Source organism: Talpa occidentalis, unplaced genomic scaffold (genome assembly GCF_014898055.3).
Source record: "Talpa occidentalis isolate TD23 unplaced genomic scaffold, MPIMG_talOcc4v2.1 talOcc4.11, whole genome shotgun sequence".
NCBI lineage: Eukaryota > Metazoa > Chordata > Mammalia > Eulipotyphla > Talpidae > Talpa > Talpa occidentalis.
Window position 1 is genome coordinate 3686257 of NW_023601104.1, and position 26170 is coordinate 3712426.

At 43.3% G+C, this 26170-nt stretch overlaps 1 protein-coding gene across 1 annotated transcript in view; it reads left to right on the forward strand.

Moving 5' to 3' along the window:
* Positions 1–26170, forward strand: part of AVEN (apoptosis and caspase activation inhibitor) — a 165917-nt gene that overhangs the window by 4837 nt on the left and 134910 nt on the right. Inside the window, exons 3-4 of the mRNA XM_054692847.1 lie at positions 186–205; positions 2303–2367. Of these exons, the coding sequence (XP_054548822.1) occupies positions 186–205; positions 2303–2367 (85 nt within the window). The remainder of the gene's footprint in view (positions 1–185; positions 206–2302; positions 2368–26170) is intronic.

Genomic DNA, 26170 nt, shown 5'->3' on the forward strand with positions numbered 1-26170 from the left:
TATGATTAAGATTGTGTTTCCAGTTTACAATCCTTCAGGGGTCCCCTCTACTTCAAAGATTCCCCTATGCCCATATCAACCAGGCAAGCTCCCACTCAGCCTCAGATCTTGGCTCAGGGGTCTAATGAGCCTTTTGGGGGCTCCTTTAGGCATAGTTTAACCTCTCATTGCCCTTCTGTTTACAGGATTATCTTCCTCATGGCAAGTGAGCTACTTGAGAGCAGGGACAGTGGCTTCACCTTATTTTGTTTAGAATCTTCAGGATCTTGCACTGTGCCTGACAGTGAACAGCAGCAATGACTAGTATTAACCACAGTTGACTACATGAGAGGGCCAGAAAGAACTGAGACAGAAAACACTTGTTTTGCTATGCTGATAGGATGGTGAATGTTTTGGCCCTTGAGAGTTCTGTAATACAAAGTGAAAAATGGCTTCTCTGTATCCACACAGCCAAATGACCTTCTCCTTGGCTAAAAGAACAAACTGGATCCATAAATTGGACTACTCCTTGGCAACAGAAAGGAACAAAATATTAAACCACACAGCATGGATTAGTCTGAGTATCTTTCTGTTAATAAGTGAGACACTGCCTGAGGCAGAGCTAGATCTACCCCCCTTCCCCGGCTGGGTCACAGGAGGCATGTTTTCCCCTCACCAGGGCGGGCTGCTCATCTGCTGGGTAAGGATGACAGCAGCACCTCACAGAGCTTTTGGAGAAGGACCAAGTGTGAGCTAGCCATTTCTTTCTTTCTTTTTTTTTTTTAATATATATTTTTTTACATCATTTTTCGTTTTTGCACAATGTATGCATTTTCACCTTGGTTATATTCCCCATACAATTCCCACCCCTCTGATTTTGACCATAATCCTACCCCCCCCCCCCGCACCCCGCCCCGGTTTGTAGTTGCTCATTGATTTTCTTTTTTACTTTATTATTATTAGTCTTTTCCTGGTCCCTTATTTAGGTTTTCTAAATTCCTGCTATGAGTGAGACCATCCGGTATGTTTCTTTTTCTTTCTGGCTTATTTCGCTGAGCATGATCCCTTCCATGAGCTAGTCATTTCTACAAAAATTATCTTGAGAACCTCAGAGCCCCTGCTCTCTACTCTCGTTAGCTTGTTGAGTCCACAATTCTGACCAGAGACCCACACCCACTTTTTTCCTACCTCCTCCCGAACACTGAGTTCAGTGTAACTAAAAAGCTATACACACCCATTCTTGAATTTCAGAAGATTAAAAAAATTACCTAGTTTTGTGGCCACCACAGTTAACCACTGCAAGAATTAAAAAAAATACATATGTATATATTTATACATACACATGTATATATGTATTATTTTTGCATAGAAGAATTGGGGTGCAGCCCAGAGGTGCAGGGGGTGGGAGGACTCACCAGAGACAAAGTGGGGGGCAGAACAGGTGAATCTACTAAAATACACTGCTGAGGGGAGCAGCGGGGAAGACAGGAGAGGTCTGCCGCACCATGTGGGTATCTCCCTTGCCAGGGCTTGAACTCAGGCCACAGCGGTGACAGCGTTGAGACTTAATAATCCCTAGGCTACCAGGGAGGCCCCACTGCTACAAAATTTTTTTAAAAAAGATTTATTCATGCATACAAGAACCGGGGTACAGGACTGATGTGTGTGTGTGGGGGTGGGGGGTGGGGGGTGAGAGGATTCACCAGCGACAGCGCCGGGCACAGAACAGGCGGCCTGACTGAAATCCACCGCTGAGGGGAGCAGCGGGCGAGTCAGGAGAGGTCTGCCGCGCCATGGGGGTAGCTCCCTGGCTGGGGCTCGAACTCATGCTGCACCCACTGCTACAATTTCGGCATACATTTTGGAGCTGTTTTCTTAGGCAAATGCACCATTAAAAACAAACAAACAAACATCCAAAAGCCGAGTCCCTACTGCGCCCACCGCGCTCCCCCCGGCCTCCGCTCGCCCCGCGGCCGGCGCCCCCCCAGCCCGGGGCCGGCGCCCCCCCAGCCCGGGGCCGGGCCTCCCCGCGGCGCACCCCCCGCCCCACCTGCCGGCCCCGCCCCGCCCCGCGCTCCCGCCCGGCCCACCCCGCGCCGGCCTCGGGGCCGCGGCCCGCGCTGCTCGTCGCGGCGCTTCCGGCGTCCCGGCCACATGCAGGCGGCGCGCGGCGCGCGGGGCGGGCGGCCCGGCCGGGGGCGGCCCGGCGGGGAGCGCGGGCGGGCGGGCGCCGCGGCGCCGGGGCCGAGAGGCGGCGGCGGGGACGGAGGCGGCCGGCGGGGCCGCGCGCGGGGCTTTCGTGGCGGCCGCGGCGGCCGAGGAGGAGGCGGCGCCCCGCGGGGCGGCCGCCGGGAGCCGGGAGGCCGGGGCGCCGGGGCCCCCGAGCGGGTAAGCGGCGGCGGCGGGCGCGGTCGGGCCGGGGGAGGCGGGGCGGCCGCGGCGCCTGCGCGGGGCGCGCGGGGCGCCCCCCGCGCCCCCGCCTGGCGCTGCCTCCAGCGGGCGGGGTGCGGGCCTCGGGCCTCGGGCCTCGGGCCTCGGGGCTCCAGAGCGGCTAGGCCGAGGCTCCCGGCCGGGCTGCGAGTCTAGGGGGCGAGTTGGGGGTGTGGGGGCCTCTGTGGTGACCCTTGTGGGGTGGGGCCCGGAGCTTGGTGTCCAGGGGCTCAGACTTGGGCCGCCTTACAGTTTGGGGGGACATTGTTTCTGTTACCAGGAGAGAAGAGGCTTTTAAAAATTTGGTTTGTCAGGTGCCGCCAGTGCCGGGCACACAGTAGGCGCCTATTACATGTTCACTGAAGGGCCGTCCCCGGGCACACAGTAGGCGCATATTACATGTTTGCTGAACGGCCGCCTCCCGGGCACACAGTAGGCCCATATTACATATTTACTGAACGGCCGCCCCCCCCTCTCCGTCCCGGCACACAGTAGGCCCATATTACATGTTTACTGAACGGGTGCCCCCTGGCACACAGTAGGCGCATAATACATGTTTACTGAACAGCAGGGCCCGGACACACAGTAGGCGCATCTTACAGGTTTACTGAACGGTCGCACCCGGGCACACAGTAGGCGCATATTACATGATTGCTGAACGGCCGCCCCGGCGTGTGGGGGTCTGTAATATGGGGCGGCGCAAGCTGGTGCATAGCTCACCCTTTTCTATTTGCATATGTCCGTCAGAATCAGGGGGCCTTGACTTTGGCTTTTTCAATTTCCAACCTATAAACGGTTTGGGAGATAGACCTAAATTTTAATAGCGATATGATCGGTGTTATTTAGACGTTCGTGGAAGGAAATACACAGCTCAGCGCGGGGATGAGATGGGGCAAAGTCATCTTCTACTGATCACATCTGCGGTACAAAATTGCCTGTATATTTTGAATTCTCAGGTGCACATTAAAAAATTTTGAGCTAAAAGTTTTTATTACTGAAATATTTGTAATATTTTAAAGGCACAGTGGGTAAGCTAAAGAGAGTAAATATCACAGGTGGTGTAATATTAGTTGCATACCTAAGTCCAAAGTTGGATCAAAATTTGTGAAACTTAAATAAGTAAAATTTGGGTGGAATATGAAGAAAATCTTAGGGTCGGTTTACCAGGAAATGAAGGAAACTCAGACCGATCCTGTGCATAGTATATATCACAGGTCGTTGTCATAACATCGAGTTTTCTTCATTTTTAGAAGTTAACGACTTGTCTAAGCTGTCACGGCTAATGGCAGAGCTGGCGTTTACCCTAAGCTGCCCTAAGTTTCTCTCTCACTTTTTTGTGACCCAGTCAGGGCTCTACTGAGAATAAAGTAGGCACTCCTTGGCTGCAGGGATATGTTCCCTAGTAATTCAGTGATGGTACCTTTGGTATTTACTGAAGTGTTAGGCACACAGCCTAACACTTATATCTTTTACCTTCTGCTTTAGACCACTACATATTTGTGGCTTATAAGTGAAAAACAAGACAAAACTAAACAAAACAACATCTAGCTATGTAATATTTTTAGGTAACTTCGTGGAGTGCTTTGCATCTGCTGGTCTTCTGTATTTAGATCAGTCCTCTGTAGATGGTGTGAACCCCAGCCTTTAACAACCAGTGCCTTTATCTTGTTGGCTTGTGTGAAAGCAGATGCTTCTGTTTTATTCATCTATGTTGAAATAAATTGAGTAAAATGGTGTCATTTAGAGTCCTTTTTTTTTTTTTGATTTATGCTAGTAGTGTTACCCATTCTATTAAATTTTAGTTTTTTTTTTTTTTAAAGATTTATTTATTTATTTATACAAGCACTGGGTACAGCCAGAAGCATGGGAGGGTGAGAGGATTCACCAGAGCCGGAACGGGGAACAGAACAGGCAGACTGACGAAATACACTGCTAAGGGGAGCAGCGGGTGCGGCAGGAGAGGTCTGTGTGCCATGTGGGACCCTCTCCGGGGATCGAACCGGCACTGCAGAGGCTGCGGGCAGCTTCGCAGCCCACCACTCAACTGCTGCGCCACCAGGGGAGGCCCATAAATTTTAGGATTTTATCTCTTTTTGTGGATGGTCTTTTTTATATTCCTTTAAGATTGTCTTCCTTCACAGTTTAGTGATTGGAAGCATCCAGTGCATGTAAATGTTTGAGGCCTAAATCTAGCTGTCGCCGCCACCACTTTTACCATTGTGACCACTCTCATCATATTTACTGACAAAGCTGGGCAAAGTGATGTGGGAAAGATTATTCCTTCCTTTTGGCGTGAGTTGGTCATCTCCGAGGCCCCTTAGATTGTGAAGTTCTGCTCATAGTTAGGCTTGCTAACAATTCCATTCTTGGAATTGTTAAATAGGATTAAATAGGAGGACAAGGTTGATTGTTATGGCACATTTGTGCCCCAAACAGGGACTAATTGAAATGATCAGAAAGCGTAAGATTAACAGTCGAGTTTGAGCTTGGTAAGGAAGCCTAACCCCAGAATTAACCAGTGCTTATATCTTTTACCTTCTGCTTTAGACCACTACATATTTATGGCTTATAAATGAAAAACAAGACAAAACTAAACAAAACGACATCTAGCTATGTAATATTTCTAGGTAACTTCGTGGAGTGCATTGCATCTGCTGGTCTTCTGTATTTAGATTAGTCCCTCTGTACATGGTGTGAACCCCAGGCCTGCAGAGCTTGGGTGAGCATCTGTCAGAAGGCTACTTACTTCATTGGATCCCCGCTGGAAGTGAGTTGTGCTTGGTGCAGTCCCTAACACAACAAACGGAGGGGAGAGCCCCCAGCCTGCCTGGTGAGTGCAGAGGCCCCAGCCATCTGTGTGGGCAGCTTGCTGTCAAGACCAAACCTCTGGGGCTGGGGTGAGGGTCAAGGGTGGGGGAGGTCTTGGAAGGGAAGAATGATCACTTCTTTTCCAAGTGGAGTGTTTACACCTTACTGTAATGTTTGAACTTTCACAGGAGAGGTAATAATTTTGAGAATAAAATTCTTAACCATAATAATAATGCCCCCTCCTATAATTTGCTTAATATTATCTTTATCTTTTTGATGAGCTATTAACAGAGAGAAAGTCAAGGGCTACTGGCCGACCTTGAAATTTTTTTCCCTCCTTGTAGTGATAATAGTAACACATTTATTGAGCACTTAGAGTGAGATGAGAAAACTGGCAAAGTTAAAAAATTTAGTTAGGAGAGGTGAAAAGATTTTTCCATTATCACTCAGCAAATTGCAGTGCCTAGATTCTCTCCAGGCATTTTGGCTCCAGGGCCTGTTCTTTCAGTAACTAAACTGACTCTGATGCTCAAATTTAGTGTGAATCTGCAAGAAAACGTGCAGGCTTGGAGGCACCTACTCCATGGTTGCGGAAAGGACTCCCCCTCACTGCATCAGCCAGATGGAGCTTGAGAGTCTTAAAGCCCAAACTCAAATTACAGCTTCTGAACTCTGCCTTTTCAGAAAGCCTGAAGCTTTTTTTCCCTTCACCCTTCTCTCAGGGAGAAAGAGTACACAGTGGTCAATAATGTGTGTTTTAGGGTCTAGCAGATGGACTGGTTAGAATCTTACCTTCCAAATTTCAGAAAAGTTGCTTACATTTCTTGAATCTTAGTTTCTTGACCTCACACAATCTTGTAAAGATTGAAATTACATGAACATGGTATGAGATAACTATATAATTCTTATATTTATAGCCACTCTGCCCTTCCCCATGCAGGGTCAGAGCGTGCAGGTCAAGTGCAAAATTACACATTTATTCACACATATTCTTGGATATATATGTATAGAATATTTAGAATTTATATAATTATTGAATAAGTTAACGTTTTAAAAAATATTTATGCATACGAGAACTGGGGTACAGGCCAGAGATGCAGGGGGTGAGAGGATTCATCAGAGACAGAGCGGGAAACAGAACAGGTAGACTGAAGAAATACACTGGTGAGGGGAGCAGTGGGCTAGACAGGAGAGGTCTGCTGTGCCAACTTTTTTTTCATCTAAAATTTTCTTAAAGGTTTTGAAGCTTTAAGTCTCTCACCTGAGACACTTAGTCTCAGAAGAAGCTTAAGTCTCTGAGAAGCTTAAGTCTCTCTCTCACAGAGAGCTGAGGGGCTCTCTGTGTTTTTTAGGTTATGTTTTCAATGCTCTGCCAGGAAATGTACATCTGTGGGCTAACTTTTCCTTTTTGCTTGTGTAGAGCTTCACAGAGAGCCATAGGTAAGAGATTAAGTCCTTCTCAGACCTCTCCCGGCCATGCCCACAGTCTTGCCATGGTGCATGACCTGGATCCTTAGGAATGTGTTAGAACTTTACAAAGCTTTTTTAAGCATCTCATTCCCTGTTTTACCTTACACTTTTTTTTTTCCAGCCCCTTTTGAGCCCCACCTAGGCAGCTGTGATGTTTAAGCCTTTGCTGGTAATTGTTTTTGCCAAACTTCTCAGTGATAGCACTGAGTGATCTTTAAGTCTAGTCAAGCAAAGACAAGACCTCAGAATGGGGCTGCCAGGTAGGTCAAATAGTGACAGCATGCTGGAGTGGGCCTTCAGCGACTCTTCTGCCTTCTATAGTGGCTGCAAGGCTGCAGGCTTTCACAGGCTCCATAGCTGTGAGCTGGTGGTTTTCAAAGCTACTGCAGAGCTGGGGAGAGGAGGATGGGAATGGAGCAAGTTGCTGTTCTTGTGGAAAGCTCCCTGTTTTTCTTAACAAAATGCTCCTTTGATAGTTGCAAGTGTTTGCTTAATTTCCAGAGTTCTTAAATTTCAGTTTAAGACTCTTTCACTTTGAGAGAGTTGATTTTGACAATTTTTGTCAGTGTTCTTGCTTTTGTAGTGGAGTGGATTTTCAGGGGCTCTTACTCCACCATTCCAGCATTCATTTCCACTCTTTCTAATTGTAAGATAAATTTTTTTCTTTGGGACAAAACATGTGGCCCCTTGAGATGATTACATTTAGGTCAGAGTTTTATTCTGTGCAACAAGAGTTTTTTTTCATGGAGCCAAAACACAACTCTCTTAAGACTGAAAAAGGTCTTGCAAAAGGAGATGTAAGACCGGTGAGGATCCCACATGGCCCGTAGACCTCTCTTGCTGCGCCCGCTGCTCCCCTCAGCAGTGTCCTCCGTCTGTCTGCCTGTTCTGTTCCCTGCTCTGGTTCTGGTGAATTCTCTCACCCTCCTGCACTTCTGACTGTACCCAGTACTTGTATAAATAAATAAATAAATCTTAAAAAAAAAAAAAAAGATGTAACTATCTCCTAAGGCTAAAATTAAAAAAAAAAAATTAAATTTACTTTTTAATGTTTGATTAATACTGTTTTCTGAAGCTGTCACTCTAGGATTGAACACACACCAGAAAAGTTTAGTAAGAAGGCAAAAACTAGTAATTTAATTATTTAGTTAAATGCGATAGTCTGTCATTTCATGAGGCTGTTTTGATCATTTCTCTGATGATTTTGACACTTAGTTTACAGTTTGTCTTTTTTACTTCCTCCTGGGCTATATCCACTTATATGGAGACATCATGGTCTCTATTATGTGATTTTTTTTTTACTTCCAAACTGATTTCAAGTATGACTTCTTCCAACATGCCTTCTTTATTATCAAATTAAGTTGTTTACCTTTTTTTCCCTTTTGATCAGAGATGCAACTGTCTCCTAAGGCTAAAATTTTTACGTCTATTAAATAATAGAAAAATACCAAGAAGAAAATAAAAATTACCTGTAATAGTGCCACCCAGAAATAACACTGTTAATGTTTTGAGGTATATTCTTTCCATATAAAACTGGAAAGGGCCTCCCTGGTGGCACAGGGGTCTGAGTTCGATCCCCGGCCAGGTTGCTAATCCATATGGTGCAGCAGACCTTGCCTGTCTTGCCCGCTGCTCCCCTCAGCGGTGTATTTCTGCAGTCTGCCTGTTCTGTCCCCTGCTCTGTCTCTGGTGAATCCTCTCACTCCCCACACCTCTGGCCTACAGCCCAGTTCATGTATGCATGCATGCATACATAAATAAAAAATAAATCTTTTAAAAAAAACTGGAAAGATGTTGTGATAAGATTTTTAAAGAAAAAAACAATAGAGATTATCTCTAGCTGATGGGATTAAATGGTGTCATGCTCTGCAGTAAATGCAGACACAGGCTTTGTGGGAAAGATGATCAGTTTAGTTTGGAAGGGTTAGGACCCTGTCCCTCTTGTCTTCCATTTCTCTCTCTCCCACCTACAAAACACACTATTTTTTCCATATTTTTCAGCCTTTCAGAATAAATGGTAGATGTGATATTCCTTTACTTCTAGACAGTTGAGTGTTTTTCGTAAAAGCAAGAAAATTTCTTCCATAGTCATAGTACAATTATCACAGTCAGGAAACTAACACTGATGAAATACCATGATCTAATCTTACGGAGATTTTGCCACTTGACCCATAGTGTCCTTTATTAGGCTTTGAATCTTGAGGAAGGACATATAGATGTAGGACGATTAGAGCTTATTCACTATGACAGTTACCATGGCACCCTCACTAGTCTATTTCTGTCACGTTTCTGTGGCTGAGTTCTCAGGTGCCTCTTTCCTGCCTCTCCCCTGACTCCTCCCAGCTCCCCAGTCTGGTTCTATAGATTTCTCATCAATCTGTGTGCTATCTGAAATTTTAATAATTGTAGTCTACCTATTCTAAGTTAGCCAGAATTGATTTTTATAGTTTGCAATTCAAATTCTGCTATATTCCATTTACTCTCTGGTATATTCCGTTTTTCAGAGTCTTACTCATCTTCACATGCCTCGTTCAAATATCACCTTTCTTTGTGCAGCTTCTGGTTCCTTAGTTAGCAATGTTGTACTTTGTAAAAATAGCATTTATTTTCACTCCTCATTTTTAGCAGAGTTCATTATCTCTTGTATGTTTTCTTCACTAATTATATGCTGCTAGAATGCCTGTATGTGAAATAGCACCATGATTTTCAGAAAGACTTCAATAAATGTTGAATGAATAATAGCACTTGTGGTAATTTAGAAGTTTGGGGGGCAAGCTAGAATGAGCATGTGCTTTAGGCAGTGTTGCTTTGGGAACTAAGGAGAACCCTTTATGTTTCATATTTGCCTTAGCTACACTATGTTAAGTATTCTTTTGGTGATTGAAAGCTCAGTAACTAAAAACTTACTACCCCCAAGGGCCAGATTTACACAAAAGCTTTAAATCGTATTGGATTTTACAGTCTCCTAGTTCTAAGTCTGTTAAACTACCTGAGTTAATGAAAACTACAGATTTTTTAAACTGTGAGAATAAAACAGGAATTATAATATCCAGAGGTCTTATATTTATAGAACTCCTTTTTACTATTTTGTTCTCTTTTTATCTGTTTTAAATTCATTTGTTTTATGTTCTTCAATCTCGATTCTTATTTTGTCTACACTGCCATTTTTTGTCAAATAGCTAGGTTTTTGGAAAGTTCTTTGATTATACAGTATGTATTTTTAAAATTATATTTGAAATGTTAGATTCCATACAAAATTTTAGTGTCTGCTTATTTTTTTTTTTAGTGTCTGCTCTTTTAAAAACTTTTTCTTAGATTAGTAGTGATGAATTGGCAAGAAGTTTTAATCTAGACTTTAGAGATATTCACATTTTTAACATAATGGTAAAATTTAACATAATGGTAAAGGCCCTTCCGCAACTAGTGCTCGCTTGTGTTTTTCATGTTTTCCTATCAAGCATGTAAATCTTTCTTTGCTAATATAGCTTGCTTAGGCTGTGTGGAATTATAGATTTTCTTTTAGATCTGTTGACTTAAGCTTTCCTGGTTTATCCATTATGTGTCTTTTCTAGTCTTTGAAATAGCCAAAGGTGGGGTAGTCAAATGTGGAGATGGGAACTTAATGTTTATATCAAATGGCTTAGAAATTGAGATTTCTGCCCTGTATCCAGAAGTCCATGTGTGTGTCTTCACCCGGCAATATCCCCCAAACTGTAAAAGACATAAGGGGTTCTAGGTGGGACGCTGTGATGGGATAGTGGAAAGTCTGGGAACTTTTGCATTTCATTTGTCTTCTAAAGCCTTTAAGAGACCACTCAATTTTAGAATCCTGCTAGTTTGTAATCAGTGAAAAACTTAGATTCAGATGTGTTCTGGAAGTGCAGATTCTTTACAAGAGACTGTAGAGTGGTGATGCTTCTGATGCTGCATTTCTTTTGACTAAAGTTCTGATTAATCAATTTTTTAAAAAAATAAGTGAATAGTAGAGTTAAAAGCAAATGTGTCCGTGCCTTTTGGCCTAATCCAATAAGGACAGTCAAGCCCTCTGTTGAATGAGGGTTCCATTAGCCGTATTAATTCCGAGCCTTTGCTCAGCCCCGCAACCACAACCAAGAGACACTCAGGCGCCCGGCGCCCGCGGCTCGGGCTGGAGCGGGCCGGGTTGTTCCCGCAGCAGACGGCAGGCGGCGCCCGCGGCTCGGGCTGGAGCGGGCCGGGCGGTTCCCGCAGCAGACGGCAGGCGGCGCCCGCGGCTCGGGCTGGAGCGGGCCGGGCGGTTCCCGCAGCGGACGGCAGGCGGCGCTCGCGGCCCGGCGGCGCCCTCGGGGAGCGACGCGCTTCTGCCGCTCGAGCCGCCACCGCCCCCGCGCGAGGCGGAGTCTGCTCGAGCCCGCGAAGCGGGTGACCGCCCCACGGAGGCAGCAGCTCGAGAGGGGTTGTGATTCTTTACTCCTTCATTGGTGGCTGCTTCCACTGTTGATATGTATTTTTCTAAAACACTTGGGTTTCTTTCTTTTTTTTTTTAAAGATTTATTTTTATACAAGAAACTGGGGTACAGGGCACAGATATAGGGGTGAGAGGATTCACCAGAGACAGAGTGGGGAGCAGAACAGGCAGACTGACTGAAATACACTGCTGAGGGGAGCAGCAGGGAGACAGGAGAGGTCTGCCTCGCCATGGGGGTAGCTCCCTGGATGGCTGGGAATTGAACCTGCGTTGCGAAGGCTGTGGACAGCTTCACACTGCTGTGCCTAACCCCCTGCGCCACTGGAGAGGCCCCCACTGTTGATATTTTTCTTTTTTTTTATAATTTCACTTTTTTTTTTAAGATTTATTTATACAAGCACTGGGGCACAGGCCAGAGGCGCGGGAGGGTGAGAGGACTCAGCAGAGACAGAGCAGGGAGCAGAACAGGCAGAAGGACCAAAGTACACTGCTGAGGGGAGCAGCGGGCGCGACAGGAGAGGTCTGCCGCGCCATGTAGGTAGCTCCCTGGCTGGCCAGGAATCGAACCTGCGCTGCAGAGGCTGTGGACATCTTCACAGCACTGCACTCAACCTGCTGCGCCACCGGGGAGGCCCCCACTGTCAATATTTTTCAAACCAAAATGGGGAACCTGAGAAAGGACAGACATCCATCCTTCTCTTTTGCGTTTCTCCTGCTCTTGTTTTGTTAGAAAAGTGCAATTAAAAAAAAAAACAAACAGGGACCTCCCCGGTGGCGGTGGCGCAGCGGTTGAGCGCTGGGTTGCGAAGCTGTCCGCAGCCTCTGTGGCACCGGTTCGATCCCCGGCTGCTCCCCGGCCACCGGAGGAGGGTCCCACATGGCGCGCAGACCTCTCCTGCCGCCCGCTGCTCCCCTCAGCAGTGTACTTGGGTCCTTCTGCCTGCTCTGCTCCCCGCTCTGGCTCTGGTGAATTCTCTCACCCTCCCATGCTTCTGACTGTACCCAGTGCTTGTATAAACAAAACAAACAAACAAACAAATAAAACATGCCTCTATAAAAAAACAAAAACAAACAAACAAACAAAAAAAACAAAAAAACAAACTTTACCTTGTCATGGAAGGAGTGGGTTATAGCAGAGGGGCGCCAAGCTCTGTTCCACTTTTTAATATACTGGAACTCTGCAGGCAATGCAGATTTGTAAATTCCTGTGTATGGCAATGTGTGTTTGTAAATGAATGAAATTATGTGTTAGTGTAGCAGTCCATTTTCGCCAAATAAGCCTACCATGTGGTTTGTAAATTAAATAATTTCAGAATTCAGAGAGACTAGAAGTGGTTTTCTGACAAGTGAATGTATGGCCTGTTCTTTAAGTGAAACTTACAGTGAACATGTTTGTAAAATAAAAAAGATTTCCCTAAAAAAAGAAAAAGCGCAGTCTTACCCGTAGGGGGAAATAATGGGGAGTAAGAGAAACAAGTCACAGAGGAAGCACGCCTGGTGATGAAGGGGGGTTAGTGTGTGTGTGTGTGTGTTGACATTGTGTCTGACTGAGGCAAAGCTCTATGGCAAGTGTGTGAATTTATTATGCCATTTCATATTTTATCCTTCACATAGGTTTTTCAAGATGAAAATGTTGCCTGAAACTGACTTGCAGTATAAACTCTGGATCTAGTATGTGTTACCGGATTTGTGAGATTTCAATATAGTTTCATTTATTACTGAGCATTAGTGGCTTAGAGTCGAGGGAGGACTTACCGCTCCAGAATACATTTTGTGGAACGAACAGCAAACTGTGGGAGCTGCTCTTTTCTTTTGGGCTGTCAGCCTCTTCTGCTACATTGACTTTTGTTTACATTCTGTGATTTTCTGGATTGTGGAAACTGAGTTTGCAGTGGCAGTAGACAGGTAGTCACTTTTTGGCGCCACAGCCACCTGTCACCTCTGCTCCCAAAGCTGGTGTGTCTTTACAAATTTGTTTTAAAAGAACAAATTAAGGAGGCACCTTTCTCTTTCAGCACAGGAGTTGACGGTGCACGCTGTAAACATGCATACAGTTGGTCCTGTTCCTCTCTATAGTCACACACGTTTTCATACAGTACTAAACATGTAAGTTGTCTAATAGAATGCTGCTGTACAGGAAGCTAGAGGAAGCTCTTATCCCATTTTTTTCTTTTTGTGTTTATGGTAACTTATAGGACAGGGTAGCTGTTCTAATGAGTATTCTCCAGGCAAAGAGATTTCCTTTTCTTTTTTTTTGGACCTAAATGTTCCTGTCCCTCCTGAATGCTGGCTCGCTAGCCCCAGGTGGCTGTAGTTAGGGCCAGTGATGAGGGTGGGGCCCTAGGCTGATGGAGCTGGTGTGTTCTAAGAGGGAGAACCAGCAGCGCCCTCCCTCTGCCTGACCTGTGAGGACATGGTGAAGAGACTGTGATGTCCGCAGCAAGGAAGCCTTTCCTCAGGGGACACAGAACTTGCTGGTACCTCGATGTTGGAATTGTGAGATGTAAGTGTCTGTTGCTTAAACTATCGTGGCTGATACAAAGAATTCAAGCGCGGTGGAAGGAGACATTGAGAGGAATTTGAATGCTAAGCTCACCTGACTGTTGAGATAAATAGCCCAGCCTGCTTTTACTGTCGCTTAGACATATTGGTTATTTTCATGCCTGATTTGTTGACTTCACACATACGAGTAACATTTTCCCCCTTTAATTGACCCGCTGTAAAAATGCCACTGATCCTGCCTTAAAAAGGCTGCTTGCTTCAAGCAGGAGAGTAGTTATCTTCAGGCAGGGTGTCCGTTTTTTACTGTTGCTGTAACACATCGCTTGCAAACGTAGTGGCTTAAAACAACACAAACGTATATAGTTCTGGGGTTTCGACATGATGATTCTCACTGGCTAAAATTGAGGGGTGGGCAAGGATATGCTCTTTTCTGGGCCCTCTAGGGCAGAATGTTTCCTTGTGTTTCCAGCTTCTAGGTGCCGCCCACATTTCTTGACTCTTGGACCCTTCCTCTGCCTTTGAAGTCAGAAACAGCGTGTCTGAGTTTACCTGGGTGGTCACGTCTTTCCCTTTCTCTCTTGCTCCTCTCTTCCATGTCAAGGATTTCTGTGGTTACATAGCACCCACCTGGATAAACCCTAATTAGCAACCTTCCCCCAGCATAGTCACAGGTTCAGGGGTTGGGATAGGCCTCCGCGGGCCGTGGTTCCCCCTATCACAGGCAGAAGCAGCGAGATATTTAATAAAGTGTAAGAATTTTGTTTTGAAACATTGGGCATTCTTGCTTATCCACTTTTAAACCTATTCTCTTTGAAAACGAAAAAACTCTTCTGTAAAAAACACATTAGACAATAATAAACATTAGTTTTTTTCCCCTAAAATATTCATTATAACCAGCACCCCTCCACCCACCCACACCAAGTGTCTGAGCTAAATAAAGTTTGTCACACCAAACTTAGCCTGCATCTGGACCATTGTTTTATGCTTCTGGATTATTTTAGGCCCTGCGATAAAGCGTTCACACTTCTGTTCAGACTTAAAATCTGTCTGGTGTTTGTTATATTCTTATCACCAGCTTATCTTTTCCCCATAATAGCAATTATTTAAAATTGTGAACTTATTTAAAGAGTTAGTCATATCTAGCATTTTCTTAACGTGTTCGTACTCAAGGTGGAGTACGATGGTGCTTGTTCAGAAAATGTAAAAGACTGTCAGTCTCCATTGTAGCTGATTAGAAATTGATTAGTTGTGTCAGCTGAAGCAACTCTGAGAAATAGGTTGGTTTTTTTTGTTGGTTTGTAGTCTCAGTGGGTATCCTGCAGGGAGATATGTATACATATATAAAACTTTATATATAGTTATATATTTAAAAAAATAGACTCAGACTGTTTAAAGCAGTTTTGGATTTAGAGGCAAATTAAGAGAATAGTACAGAGTTCCCATCTTGTACCCAGTTTTCCCTGTAATTGAAGTCTATACTTCACATTGTTATTTGTGATAATGATAATAATATTGTATTTACGTTTAAAGAAATATTCAATGAGATACATAATAAGTAGTATGGGTGAAATGATAGGAGGTTAAAAATATTCCAGAAAAAACACATTGGAAAGTGTGTGCATACCTGTGTCTGTTTTTGAGCAAAGCGTGGGGGGTGACTGATAAAAGCAAGATCAGCAAATTATTATTTGTTGCAGCTGGGTTGGTTATGGGTACCTGGGAATTTAGTATATATTTGAAAATTTTTGTCCTTTGTATTTATAAAAATACAAATCAAAAAAGCTAAATGTAGTCTTTTAATTTTATTCTCAAGAAAAGAAATGGAATGATTGGCATTTGAGTATTAGATATAAATTTTGGGGGAAGGACTCATTATGCTTTATTAATCTTTATGTGATTTGACACTGTTGACTTCTTGATCTGTTAAGACTGAATGAGTATGGAGTAGATTTGACCGTTAGGTTGAGCTCCGAATTTTGAAAATTTTTTTGGTTGGAATTAAGAGTGAGAAAGATGGTCAGATAGCTTGCATTTTTCATATCTCTGTGGTCTGTCTTCATATCACGTCTAGAATAAAATCCAAATTCCTTACTGTGCCTGCTGAGGCCCTTCGTGACCTGATGCCTGCTTATTACCTCTCAGGCCTTGTTACTTGGCTCTTTCTTCCAAATTCACTCCAAATTCATTTAATACTGGCTTTATTTCTGATCCTTGAATGTGGCAGGATTGCTGTTCTGAGGGCCTGTGTCGTGCTGCCTGGGACATTCTGCCTCCTACACCAGATCTTACCTGGCTTGCTCCCTTATTTACTCTTGTTTTCTGACTATTTTGTATGAAATCGTACCCTCATCATTTTTTGAACAACAACTCATTTTTTTTAATAGCTGCAATTACTGTTTTATGTATTTATACAAACATTATATATTAATTTATTGTTTGACTCCTCCAGGAGATTGTAAGCTCCATGAGGACAGGGACTTTATCTTATCCACACACATTCAACAGTGCCTGACAGGGTACAGGCAAGTGAAGAACAGATTTTGTGTCTTAGCATGGCATTATTTCCTGTGTCCTGAAGCATTCACGCTCACTTTCTGTTAGCAGGTTGGTGCTTTTCGTATGCCAGCTGAAAGCAGTGAGGCAGGAGGTTTATCTGTGATAGGAAGTTAAATGTGTCTGCACTCCTCTCTGGATTGAGTCCTCTATTTTACCATTAAAGATAAGATTTAGAATGAAATCAAATACTTCTGTCCAAGGCAGAAGCATCTGTCAGAATTTATGACACGCTTTCTTTTTGATGCCCTCAGCAGCCTGCACGTGTGTAGATGAGGCTCTTAGTCTTGTGGACCTACCTGATGAGCAGCTGTTCTCAATGAGCAACTCCCGCCTAACTGCCTCTGAGCCTGTGTGATTGGGTGGAGAGGTGGGAGACCCGCTCAGAGGAAGGACTGAATAGGATGGTGTAGATAGAGGTCAGGCTGTTTTGTTTTTCTTTCCTTCCACCTTTAAGGCTGGAAGGACATCCAAGAGGAGACAAAAAATAAGCTCCAGAAATCAGTTTTATAAGAATCAGAGATGGGATTTTCTCTGCCCTGGCACTCATCAAGTGGAGGGTGAAAAATGGGCTGCCTCTGCCCAGGCCTGTGGCAGCTACCAGGGTGGGCCTAGTCCAGAGGCGCGCTGCAGGTGGTCTGTGTGTGCCGGGAGGACGTGGTCCAAGCGATGGTAGTCCCTGCAGCTGTGTCTGCTGGTAACAGCTAGAAACAGGGCAGGTAACTGGAAGACTCAGAGAAGTTGGCGGGTTGGGAAGGGAGTGAAAATTGGAGAAGCACCCCATATTAGGGGCTGGGTGGGGGCAGCAGGGTGAACTTCTCACTGTCTTTGTTTTCTGGACTTGAGCCAAAGGCAGGCCCTCGGCAGAGCTGCAGCAGTGGCACAGAGGTAGAAAAGCCCATGTTTCTGGCCAGGAGAGTGCAAGCTGGGAAGTGGGTGTGGGTGTGCGTTGGGGGGAGTAGAAGTACTTTTTTTTTTTTTTTAAATTATGGTAGGCAGACCCTTGGAGACCCAGACTGGTGGTGCTGGCAGCTCAAATGCCTGTAGAAATCGAGAGAGAGGGGGTCTCTGTAGGCCAGAGAGTGTGGCAGAATGCCAGCTTTTATGTCTTTCTTCTGCTTTTTGCTTGGGGGGATAACATGGGCAGACCGAATTCCAAGGGAAACCCCACCTTTGGGCTGGAGGATTGGGAGAAGACTAAAAAGGAGAGCTGGAAGGAAGCCTCGCTGATGGGGTGTGACCCTGCCCCGAGCTGGGGAGCACTGTGAGCTGCCCACGTAGCAAAGGTCTTGAGAACTGATGGGACTTTAGAGCCACGGTCCATGGGAGGTGGACCTGCTCTCTGAACCTAACCTTCCTTATAAAATGGAGCAAAGAAATTCGTAATGGTCTTTAATATAACCCAGAGTCTAGAGAACTTTATATTCAGAATGTTATTCTGCATCTAAAATTTCACAATAAACATGGTAAGTGTGACTAGTTCTTAAGGCAAAAGACAATAGTAACCTCAAGATGCCCCAGATATTAGAATTACCAGAGACCTTAAAGCAGTTATTACAAATGTATTCCATGAGTTAAATAGAATGGAATGAGTAGAAGGATTGCTCTGCTTTTTCAGACAGAAACACAGGAGAAAATATTTGTGGTCTTAGGTAAAAATTTCTTGGACCTAGCCCCTGAAGCATGATCCATAAAAGAAAAAACAAAACAAAACTGATAAATGGGCCTTCACGAAAGTTAAGTGCTCCAGGAGACACTGCTGAGAAAATAAAGAGATCATCCCCACGAGTTATACAGGAGACCTCTGGATCTTTTGTGTCGTCATGCCATGAACCTAAAACCTGCACGACATGCCACCCACTGGGAGAAGGTAGTCTCAGATTACATATCCAACAAAGGACTTGTGTCCAGAACTACATAGAATGCTCAGAACTCAGTAGTAAAAAAGTAAAAAATCCATTAGAAAGCTGGGGGAAAGAGTTAAATATTAAATAGACAATTTACCCAACAAAAGAGATTGATGATACATAGCTCAAGAGGCCCAACATCATTTGTTATTAGGGAAGGCCAAATTACAACCACAGTGAGGAGTATTCCTGATAGCCTTGGGGTTTAGTCTCAGTGCTGTCACCTCTATGGCCTGAGTTCATCCCCAGCCAGGGAGCTACCCACTTGGCGCAGTCTCCTGTCTCTCCCGCTGCTCCCCTCAGCAGTGTATTTCAGTAGATCCACCTGTTCTGCTCCCCACTCTGTCTCTGGTGAATCCTCTCACCCCCGCTCCTACCCACCATACCTCTGACCTATACCCAAGTTCTTCTAAGCAAACCCCCCCCCAAAAAAAAAAAACAGCAAAAAAACCCCACGGTGAGAAGCCACTCTGCATTTATTAGAATGGCTTAAAAAAATGGAGCTGGAAGGGATCATGCTCAGTGAAATAAGCCAGAAAGAAAAAGAAAAATACTGGATGGTTTCAGTCATAGCAGGAATCTAGAAAACCTAAATAAGGGACCAGGAAAAAGACTAATTATAATAAAGTAAAAATCAAAATCAACAAGCAACTATAAACCAGAGACACACTGGGCCGGGGTGGGGAGGGGTAGAGAGATTAGGGTCAAAATAATGGGGGTGGGAATTGTATGGGGAATATAGCCAAGATGAAAATGCATACATTGTACAAAAATGAAAAATGATGTAAAAATATATATATTAAAAAAAATCCTCAATACTAAATCTTGGCAGGTTTTATTTTTTAAGATTTATTTATGCATTCAAGAACTGGGATGTAGGCTAGAGGTGCGGGTGTGTGTGTGTGTGTTTGTGTGTGAGGGGATTTACCAGAGAGAGAGTGGGGAGCCGAACAGGCGGATCTACTGAAATACACTGCTGAGGGGAGCAGCGGGCGAGACAGGTGAGGTCTGCTGTGCCATGTTGGTTAGATTTCTGGCTGGGAATCAAACTCATGCTGCAGTGGCTGGCAATAGCTTCATAGTGCTGAGACTTTAACCCCTGTGCCACCAGGGAGGTCCCTTGGCAGGTGTTTTTTTTCTTTTTATTAAGTTGAGCATAAGCTTATTAGCTGACCTAGCAGCCCCACTCTTAGGTAAAGAATTGGAAACTATGTACTTGAACAATTATAGTGTCTGTTTCATAATTGCCAGAAGCTGGAAACAATGATTCATGAAAGGGTGAAATGCTCAAACTGTGGTATATCCATTCAGTGGACTGTGACTTAGCAGTGAAAGGGATGAGCCACGGTTATTCACAAGGATGGGTCTGCTATGAAAGCACAGTGATAAGTGAAAGAAGCCCTGGAAGGCAGATGTGGGGGGAAGTTTGGGGAGATGGAGCTGTTCTGTCATGTGGTCATAGTTCTATCACTCCTTTTGTCTAACCACAATTTCTGTGGGTAAAACCTGAAGATAAGCTGTGGGGATTTTGTGGATGGTTTATCTTATGATGACTTGTGACAACCCCTTTGGGGGGACCCTCTGGTTCCCAGGACCCTCGCCCTGTCTTTTTCATTTTTTCAGGCTGTCTCTCAGATAGACTGTTCAGAGCCACCTTTAGGGCATATCACACTCCAGACAATTTTTTTTTCTCTTCTCTCTGTGTCAAAATTGTGATAATAATAGCAGTGTGCTGCTCTCAGGGGAGGGCTTTGGATTTCAAGTTCCTTAAATCAAGTCGATGTTGCCTCTAAAAAATCCCAGTATTTTCCTTTCAGCAAACTAGAGCTGGTGTCCTAATGGGCTTTTTAGCTTTTTCAAGTTTATTCCTCTAAAGAGTCTTGATTATGGTTTTAAGTTCACAGGCTTCCTTATTAGAGGAAAGCAATATTAAAGTTTAATTTGTGCTTCTCCTATGAAAGACTATTTGAAAGGCTAGATCCCCCACTATTGGTGGGGATCTAGAGAAGGCGGAATTAAGTGTTGCTTTAAATTCCTGCGAGGGAGAGATAATCTCACCCTTACACACACGTCAGCTCAGTCACACCTACTAGTGTTGCTGATGCCAAGGGAATTTTACTAATGTGCGCTTCCTGGGGCTCCCTGTGCTTTGACCCTTAGTTTGTGTGCTCTGCATAATCCTGATCCTGGGATTTGCATTTGTCCTTGTGGATTGGAGCTTTGAGAAAATCCACCTTCCTCTAATGCTGGGTAAAACACGCTCTCCCTTCCTTAGGCGTCTTTACTGCCCTTTCTTTTAATTAAAATTTTTTCCTTCCTAATGTTGGAAAGGCTTGCTAAAGGTCACACTTGAAAAGAGCTGCTGAAGGGAGATGCAGATTAGAGTATTGTGTCTTTTCGTGGGGGAAATGTCTCTCAACTCTGTGCCGCTGAAAGGTGCACTTTCTTTCATTTCTCAATTTTGGTTAAAGTGGCGTGGACGGGGAGGAAGGTGCTTTTGCTAACACGTAGCACGCTGTCGTTCAGTTGAGGGCTGCGGGACGAGCACAGAAACAGCCAGAATTGAAGAGTGAAGAGCGTGCAGAGCGCCTTCCAATGTCACGCATTGCGTGGCCAAAGCCGATTTCAGGTTTAAGGCACGCGCTTGTCATCGTTGCAAACAATGCTGTCTTACCTCACCTACAAAATATTTGCACTTCAGGGATCATGAAAAAAAATATAACTATAATAAAGTAAAAATCAAAATCAACAGGCAACCATGGATCTGAGACATTCTGTAGGGGCGGAGGAGGGAGAAGCATCAGGACAGGGGCGGGAAGAGCACAAGGGACTATGGTGATGGTGCACGGGCGGTGGGAATTTCACGGGAAATCATATGTTGTACAAAAATGAAGGATGATGTAATAAATATATAAAAACCTATTTGCACTTGAAATTGCTAAATATGATCCTTGTGGTGGTTGTGGTTTAATTTCTAGGGACGTGACTCATGTTGGCTGGCCAGACTGTTGGCTCACACTTCTTTCATGTTACTGTGTGAGCTCTTGAAGATAAAAGGATTCAATGTATAAAAAAAATCCAGCCAGCCCATAAGAGATGTGGATTTTATACAATTCTATTCATTAGGAAAGAACTGAAAAGGAGGATAATATTGTTTTAGGTCCCTATACATTTATGTGAGTCTCACGAGGCTGGGTGGGTTCCTACACCTCTCTCTATAAATAAACCCCACAGGACTGAGTGGTTCATATCCCTATTTCCATATATGAACTATACTGGACTCTGGGGGTTTATATCCCTGTCACACTATTTGAACCCCTGGGGCTGTGTGCCTCTGTCAGTACCACGGCACTGCATGGATTCATAGCACTGTCCTTATAGATAGCCCTGTATTTTGAAAGCCTAGTGCTGGGAGGGTTCATAAAGGAGGATACATTTAAAAGAGGTGCTTCCAAAATTAGGGAGCTAGAGAAGGTGGACTACACATTAAAATATTTGTTTCAGATGAAAGGTTCAGAGAGGGCCTCCCTGGTGGCGCAAGAGGTTAAGCACTGCACTATGAAGCAATCCGCAGCCTCTGCAGCACGAATTCCATCCCAGGCCGGCCAGGGAGCAACCCACATGGCATAGCAGACCTCTCCTGCCTCTCCTGCTGCTCCCCTCAGCAGTGTACTTCAGTCAGTCTGCCTGTTCTGTTCCCCACTCTGTCTCTGGTGAATCCTCTCACTCCCCTGCATCTCTGGCCTGTACCCCAGCATAAATAAACAAGCTTTAAAAAAAAAAAAGGTTCAAAGTAAGCCTTTAAGATGGTTGGTCTCGTGACTTGTGTCTTGTCTTTTGGTCAGTGTGTGTACATGCGCTGTCCCACCCCAAGGAGGTGCTAGGAGGAGAATTCTGGAGTTTTGCTTGTTCTTTAATATGAAATGGCAAACCAAAGGGCTTATACTGGTGGAGGGCTTGATGACTTTGGCCCTTGTCTAAAATGACAGAACAGCTAGAGAGTTAATTGGAGATTCTCTGTTGTAGTTTATGAAATTTGAGCTGGCTTAAGTTACAACTTTAGAGTTAAGATGGTAATTCAGCCAAGGGGCCTGCGTGGTATAATGTGATGTGGTTGCACATCTGGAGGGTAGGTCCATCACTGGTGAAAGCACAGTGACAGCTCCAGCCCCTTGACTGAGTGGTTAGTGGTGTGAGCTGAGGGTGTTCTGCCAGATGTTGATGTCCTTAATTCTGTATGATACCTGTTTTGTATATCTCTTCCTCTTTGTTACTTTTTACCAGTTTGTCACTAGTTAACTTCTTTTGTTTGCTGTGAAGTACTTTTGACCATATTTGCTAAAGTTCATCAACATCTTGGGTTAATTGCATATTCTTTTTTTTTTTGGCTGTATTTTCATTGATTATGTGTGTCGTCCTCCTACCCAATCCTGCCCATATTTGTTGCCTTTAACTCTAAGTGACTTCTTATTGTCAAGCCTTCCCAACCCTAATGTGAAACTTGATGCTTTCAATGATTGTTATGAGTGGGTTGCAGTGAATAATTTTTTTGGGTCAGGGATTTGTTTTCTTGCGTAGTTGGTGAGTTTTTGAAGTAGTGACATGGCCTGTTCCAACTAAATTTCATTTGTGTGTTTATAATTAATTATATGTGAGTAGGTCTTGCCAATCTTCTAGAGCTTCCTTGAAATTAAATAAGATAATTGAATGTGTTTTGAGAGGTACAATATGGTGTTATTGATGTAGGGAAGGTATTTTGACGCATCAGAAGATGGTCACTGGCTTGCTACATCTCTTCTGCCAGTTAAACAGTCTGTTTTTTTTTCTTTTTTTTCTATTGGTGGCCAGGGATTTTGAGCAGAACCTTTACAAAGGTTTTAGCAACCTACACTTAAAGCATTAGAGAGGATGATTTTATGACACATTTGCTTAGTGAAGAGACATCTGCAAAAGCACCAAATTGCATGTTAGGCCGGTGTTCCTTCTGCCTGTGTGGTTAGTAACCTTGGACAAGTTCTTTCAACCTCATCTCACCTCCAAAGCTTTGGGCCTTAAACCAGGTGATCCATCAGGATCTTTAAGAAAGATATTACTGTTTCAACCAAGTGCCCTGTCTGCCTCCTTTATTGATAGTGGAGCAAGCTTGTAAAGGTATCTTTAAAAAAGTCTATTATAAAGGTAGAAAACGACTTTAAAAATTAGTTGTAAAACCTCTATTTTGAGACATGGAAGAGAGTAGATGAGTTCATTTAAACAAAAGTAAAGGAACCTGTTGTGTGCATTGATTAAAGCACAGCAGCACATAAAATAAATATGTATGACCCTGAAATTCTTATAAGTGTTGCTAGAATAAATAGTTGTTGGGTAACAGTTTTCAATCCTTTTAGAACCCCTAAAACTTACTGAGATCACTTACCATAGCTACATAGTAACAAGGACATTGCATGGGAAATCTTCAGTGAGAAATATTTCAAAATAGCTCCAGAAGGAACTTCTTTGAATAAACTGCTTAAGTTTATTGGAACAAGGATGAGTTCTCCATGTTTAAAAAGGCATGGGGTGCAGGAGCCTGAGAATACCTGAAAATACTTGCAGAGACTATGCTAGAATGGAAACATTTAAACCAGCAGGAGAAAATATGGTCCAAGTAATGGAAAACTAAAAGGAGAAAAAGAAAATGCAGTGAAATAAGAGATTAAATGGCAGAAATAAGCTTAGTATAAAAATAACAAAAATTGTGGGTAACTCAATAACTAGAAGACATTGGATATTTTTACAAAGTTTTGAATGTATCTTGGCCAAAGAGACACAACCATAAAGAAGTGGCTTTTTTTTTAATTAAAAAAAATTGGGAAATATATATTGAGAAATATGAATGGAAGAGAAAGGTGGAGGAAAACTCCTACCATGGAACATAATTGGATTTTCTTTTCCTTTTAAAACAACTTTTTTAAAAGAGCAATTTGAGGTTCACAACAACATTTAGAAAATTTTAAAAGTCCCCACATACTCCCTGCTTCCACCCCTGCACAGCCTCCATATGGTCAGTGGCCACCACTGTGGCTCGCTGGTGACAGCTGATGCACGGGCACTGGCATGTCATCACCCAAAGCCCCTGGTTTCCATTAGGCTTCAGTCTTGGCGTTTTCCATTCTGTGGGGATGGATGTAATGTCTACTGACACCTGTCCATCATTACAGTATGCAGAGTAGTTTCACTGCTACCCCCCCTTCCCCCATTAATTTAATGACTTTTTGCACTTTGTAAAAGGCATTTCTTAGCGGTGGTTCTCGGGCTTACCATATACATTTTATCAGAATCTGAGGTTTATACTAACTCAGTTCCAATAAGAGGGAAATATGGAACCATCACTCCCACAGGGCTGTGTCTCCTTTTTGTGGTATTGTTCACATATTTCATGCTTCAAACCAGCAATACATTGTTATCATTATCACCTTTTATCATTTGGTGTCTTAAAGAATATGCGAGAAGAGTATGCATATATTACAGCTTTTGTTATCTTAGCCTTCTCATTTCTTCTGTTTCTGCCTTTGTTTCTGTGTATTTGAGTTCCTCCTGTATGGAGTCATTTTCTCTCTTGCTCCTACTTACCTATAGTAGACAGAAATAGAACTTTTTAACTTTTATAATAGGTTTTAAAATGTGTTATGGGAGAAGAGGCCTTGTCAGATAAATGATCTACAAATATTTCCCCCATTCTATAGACTAATGGGACAGAACAAAAATCATTTGTTGGTTTCCTTTGCTGCATGGAAGCTTTTTTGTTCAATGTATATTCCCACTTGTTTATTTTTGCTTTTGTTGCCAAATCAAAAAAAAAAAAAATCATGCAGCTTACCCTCTATGTTTTCTTCTTTGTGTTTTATGGCTTCAGGTCTTGTGTTCAACTCACTGACCCATTTTGAGTTAATTTTTGTGTATCCTCTAAGGGATCTAGTTTCATTCTTCTGCATGTGTCTGCCCAGTTTTTCCAACAACATGTATCCCACTGTATTGTTTTGGTTCCTTTCTTGTAAATTAATCAACCATCTACACATGGGTTTTTTTCCTGATCTTTGTTCTGTCCCATTAGCCTATATCTCTGTTTTTGTTACAGTACCATACTATTTTCATTACTATTATTTTGATAACATACCGTATTTTGATTGCTGTTGTAATATGGTTTCGAATTTGGGGAGTGTGGTATCTTCAGCTTTGCTTTTCTTAAGATTGTTTTGCCTAAATGTTTTGTGTTGTGGCTCTGTGCAAATTTTAGGATTGTTAGTTCTGTTTCTGTGAAAAATGCCATAGTAGGGAAACACAGGAAAGCTTCTGGAGGTGATGGGTATGTCCATTTCCTTGATTGTGGTACTGGTATCATGGTTGTATGCATATGTCCAGACTCATCAACTTGTATCCATCCATTTTTTATGCATCGATTATACCTCAATAGAGCTATTTCTTAAAAGCAGAAAAAGCAAACATCCAATGTAATTTTGATAGGGATTGCACTGAATCCGTAGCTTTGCTTTGGGCAGTGTGGACATTTTAATGATACTAATTCTTCCAATCCTTGAATATGGACTATCTTTCCGTTTGTTTTTGTCTTCAATTTCTTTCATCAGTGTTTTATAGTTTTCAGTGTATACCAGACTCATTTCGTAATGATGTTATGATGTTAACATAATAATGATGACTTTATTTTTACAGCTTTTACATTGCTTTCATCAGCATTTTCTTACTTGTTCTGTTCTTTCTCTCCATCTTGGGACATTGCATATTTTATTTTGTCCCAGTACTTCACATTATGAACCAAACATAAAATCTTTTAAGAGTTTCTAGGGTACACCTCTTTCTAAGTTCTACCAAATGTTTTCTAAACTTTATTACTTTTTACTACCCTCTTGTGATGGAGGCTAATGGTGAGTCCTCTTCTCGCTGCAGTTGGGGGGCAAATAATGAGATCCTTGTTCAGTGATTCTTCTAAGTTGGGGATTAGTGAGTCCCTCAGCTGAGTGAGGCCCAGCCTATGAGAGAATACTTTGTAAATATTAAATGATGGTGATGGCAGGGC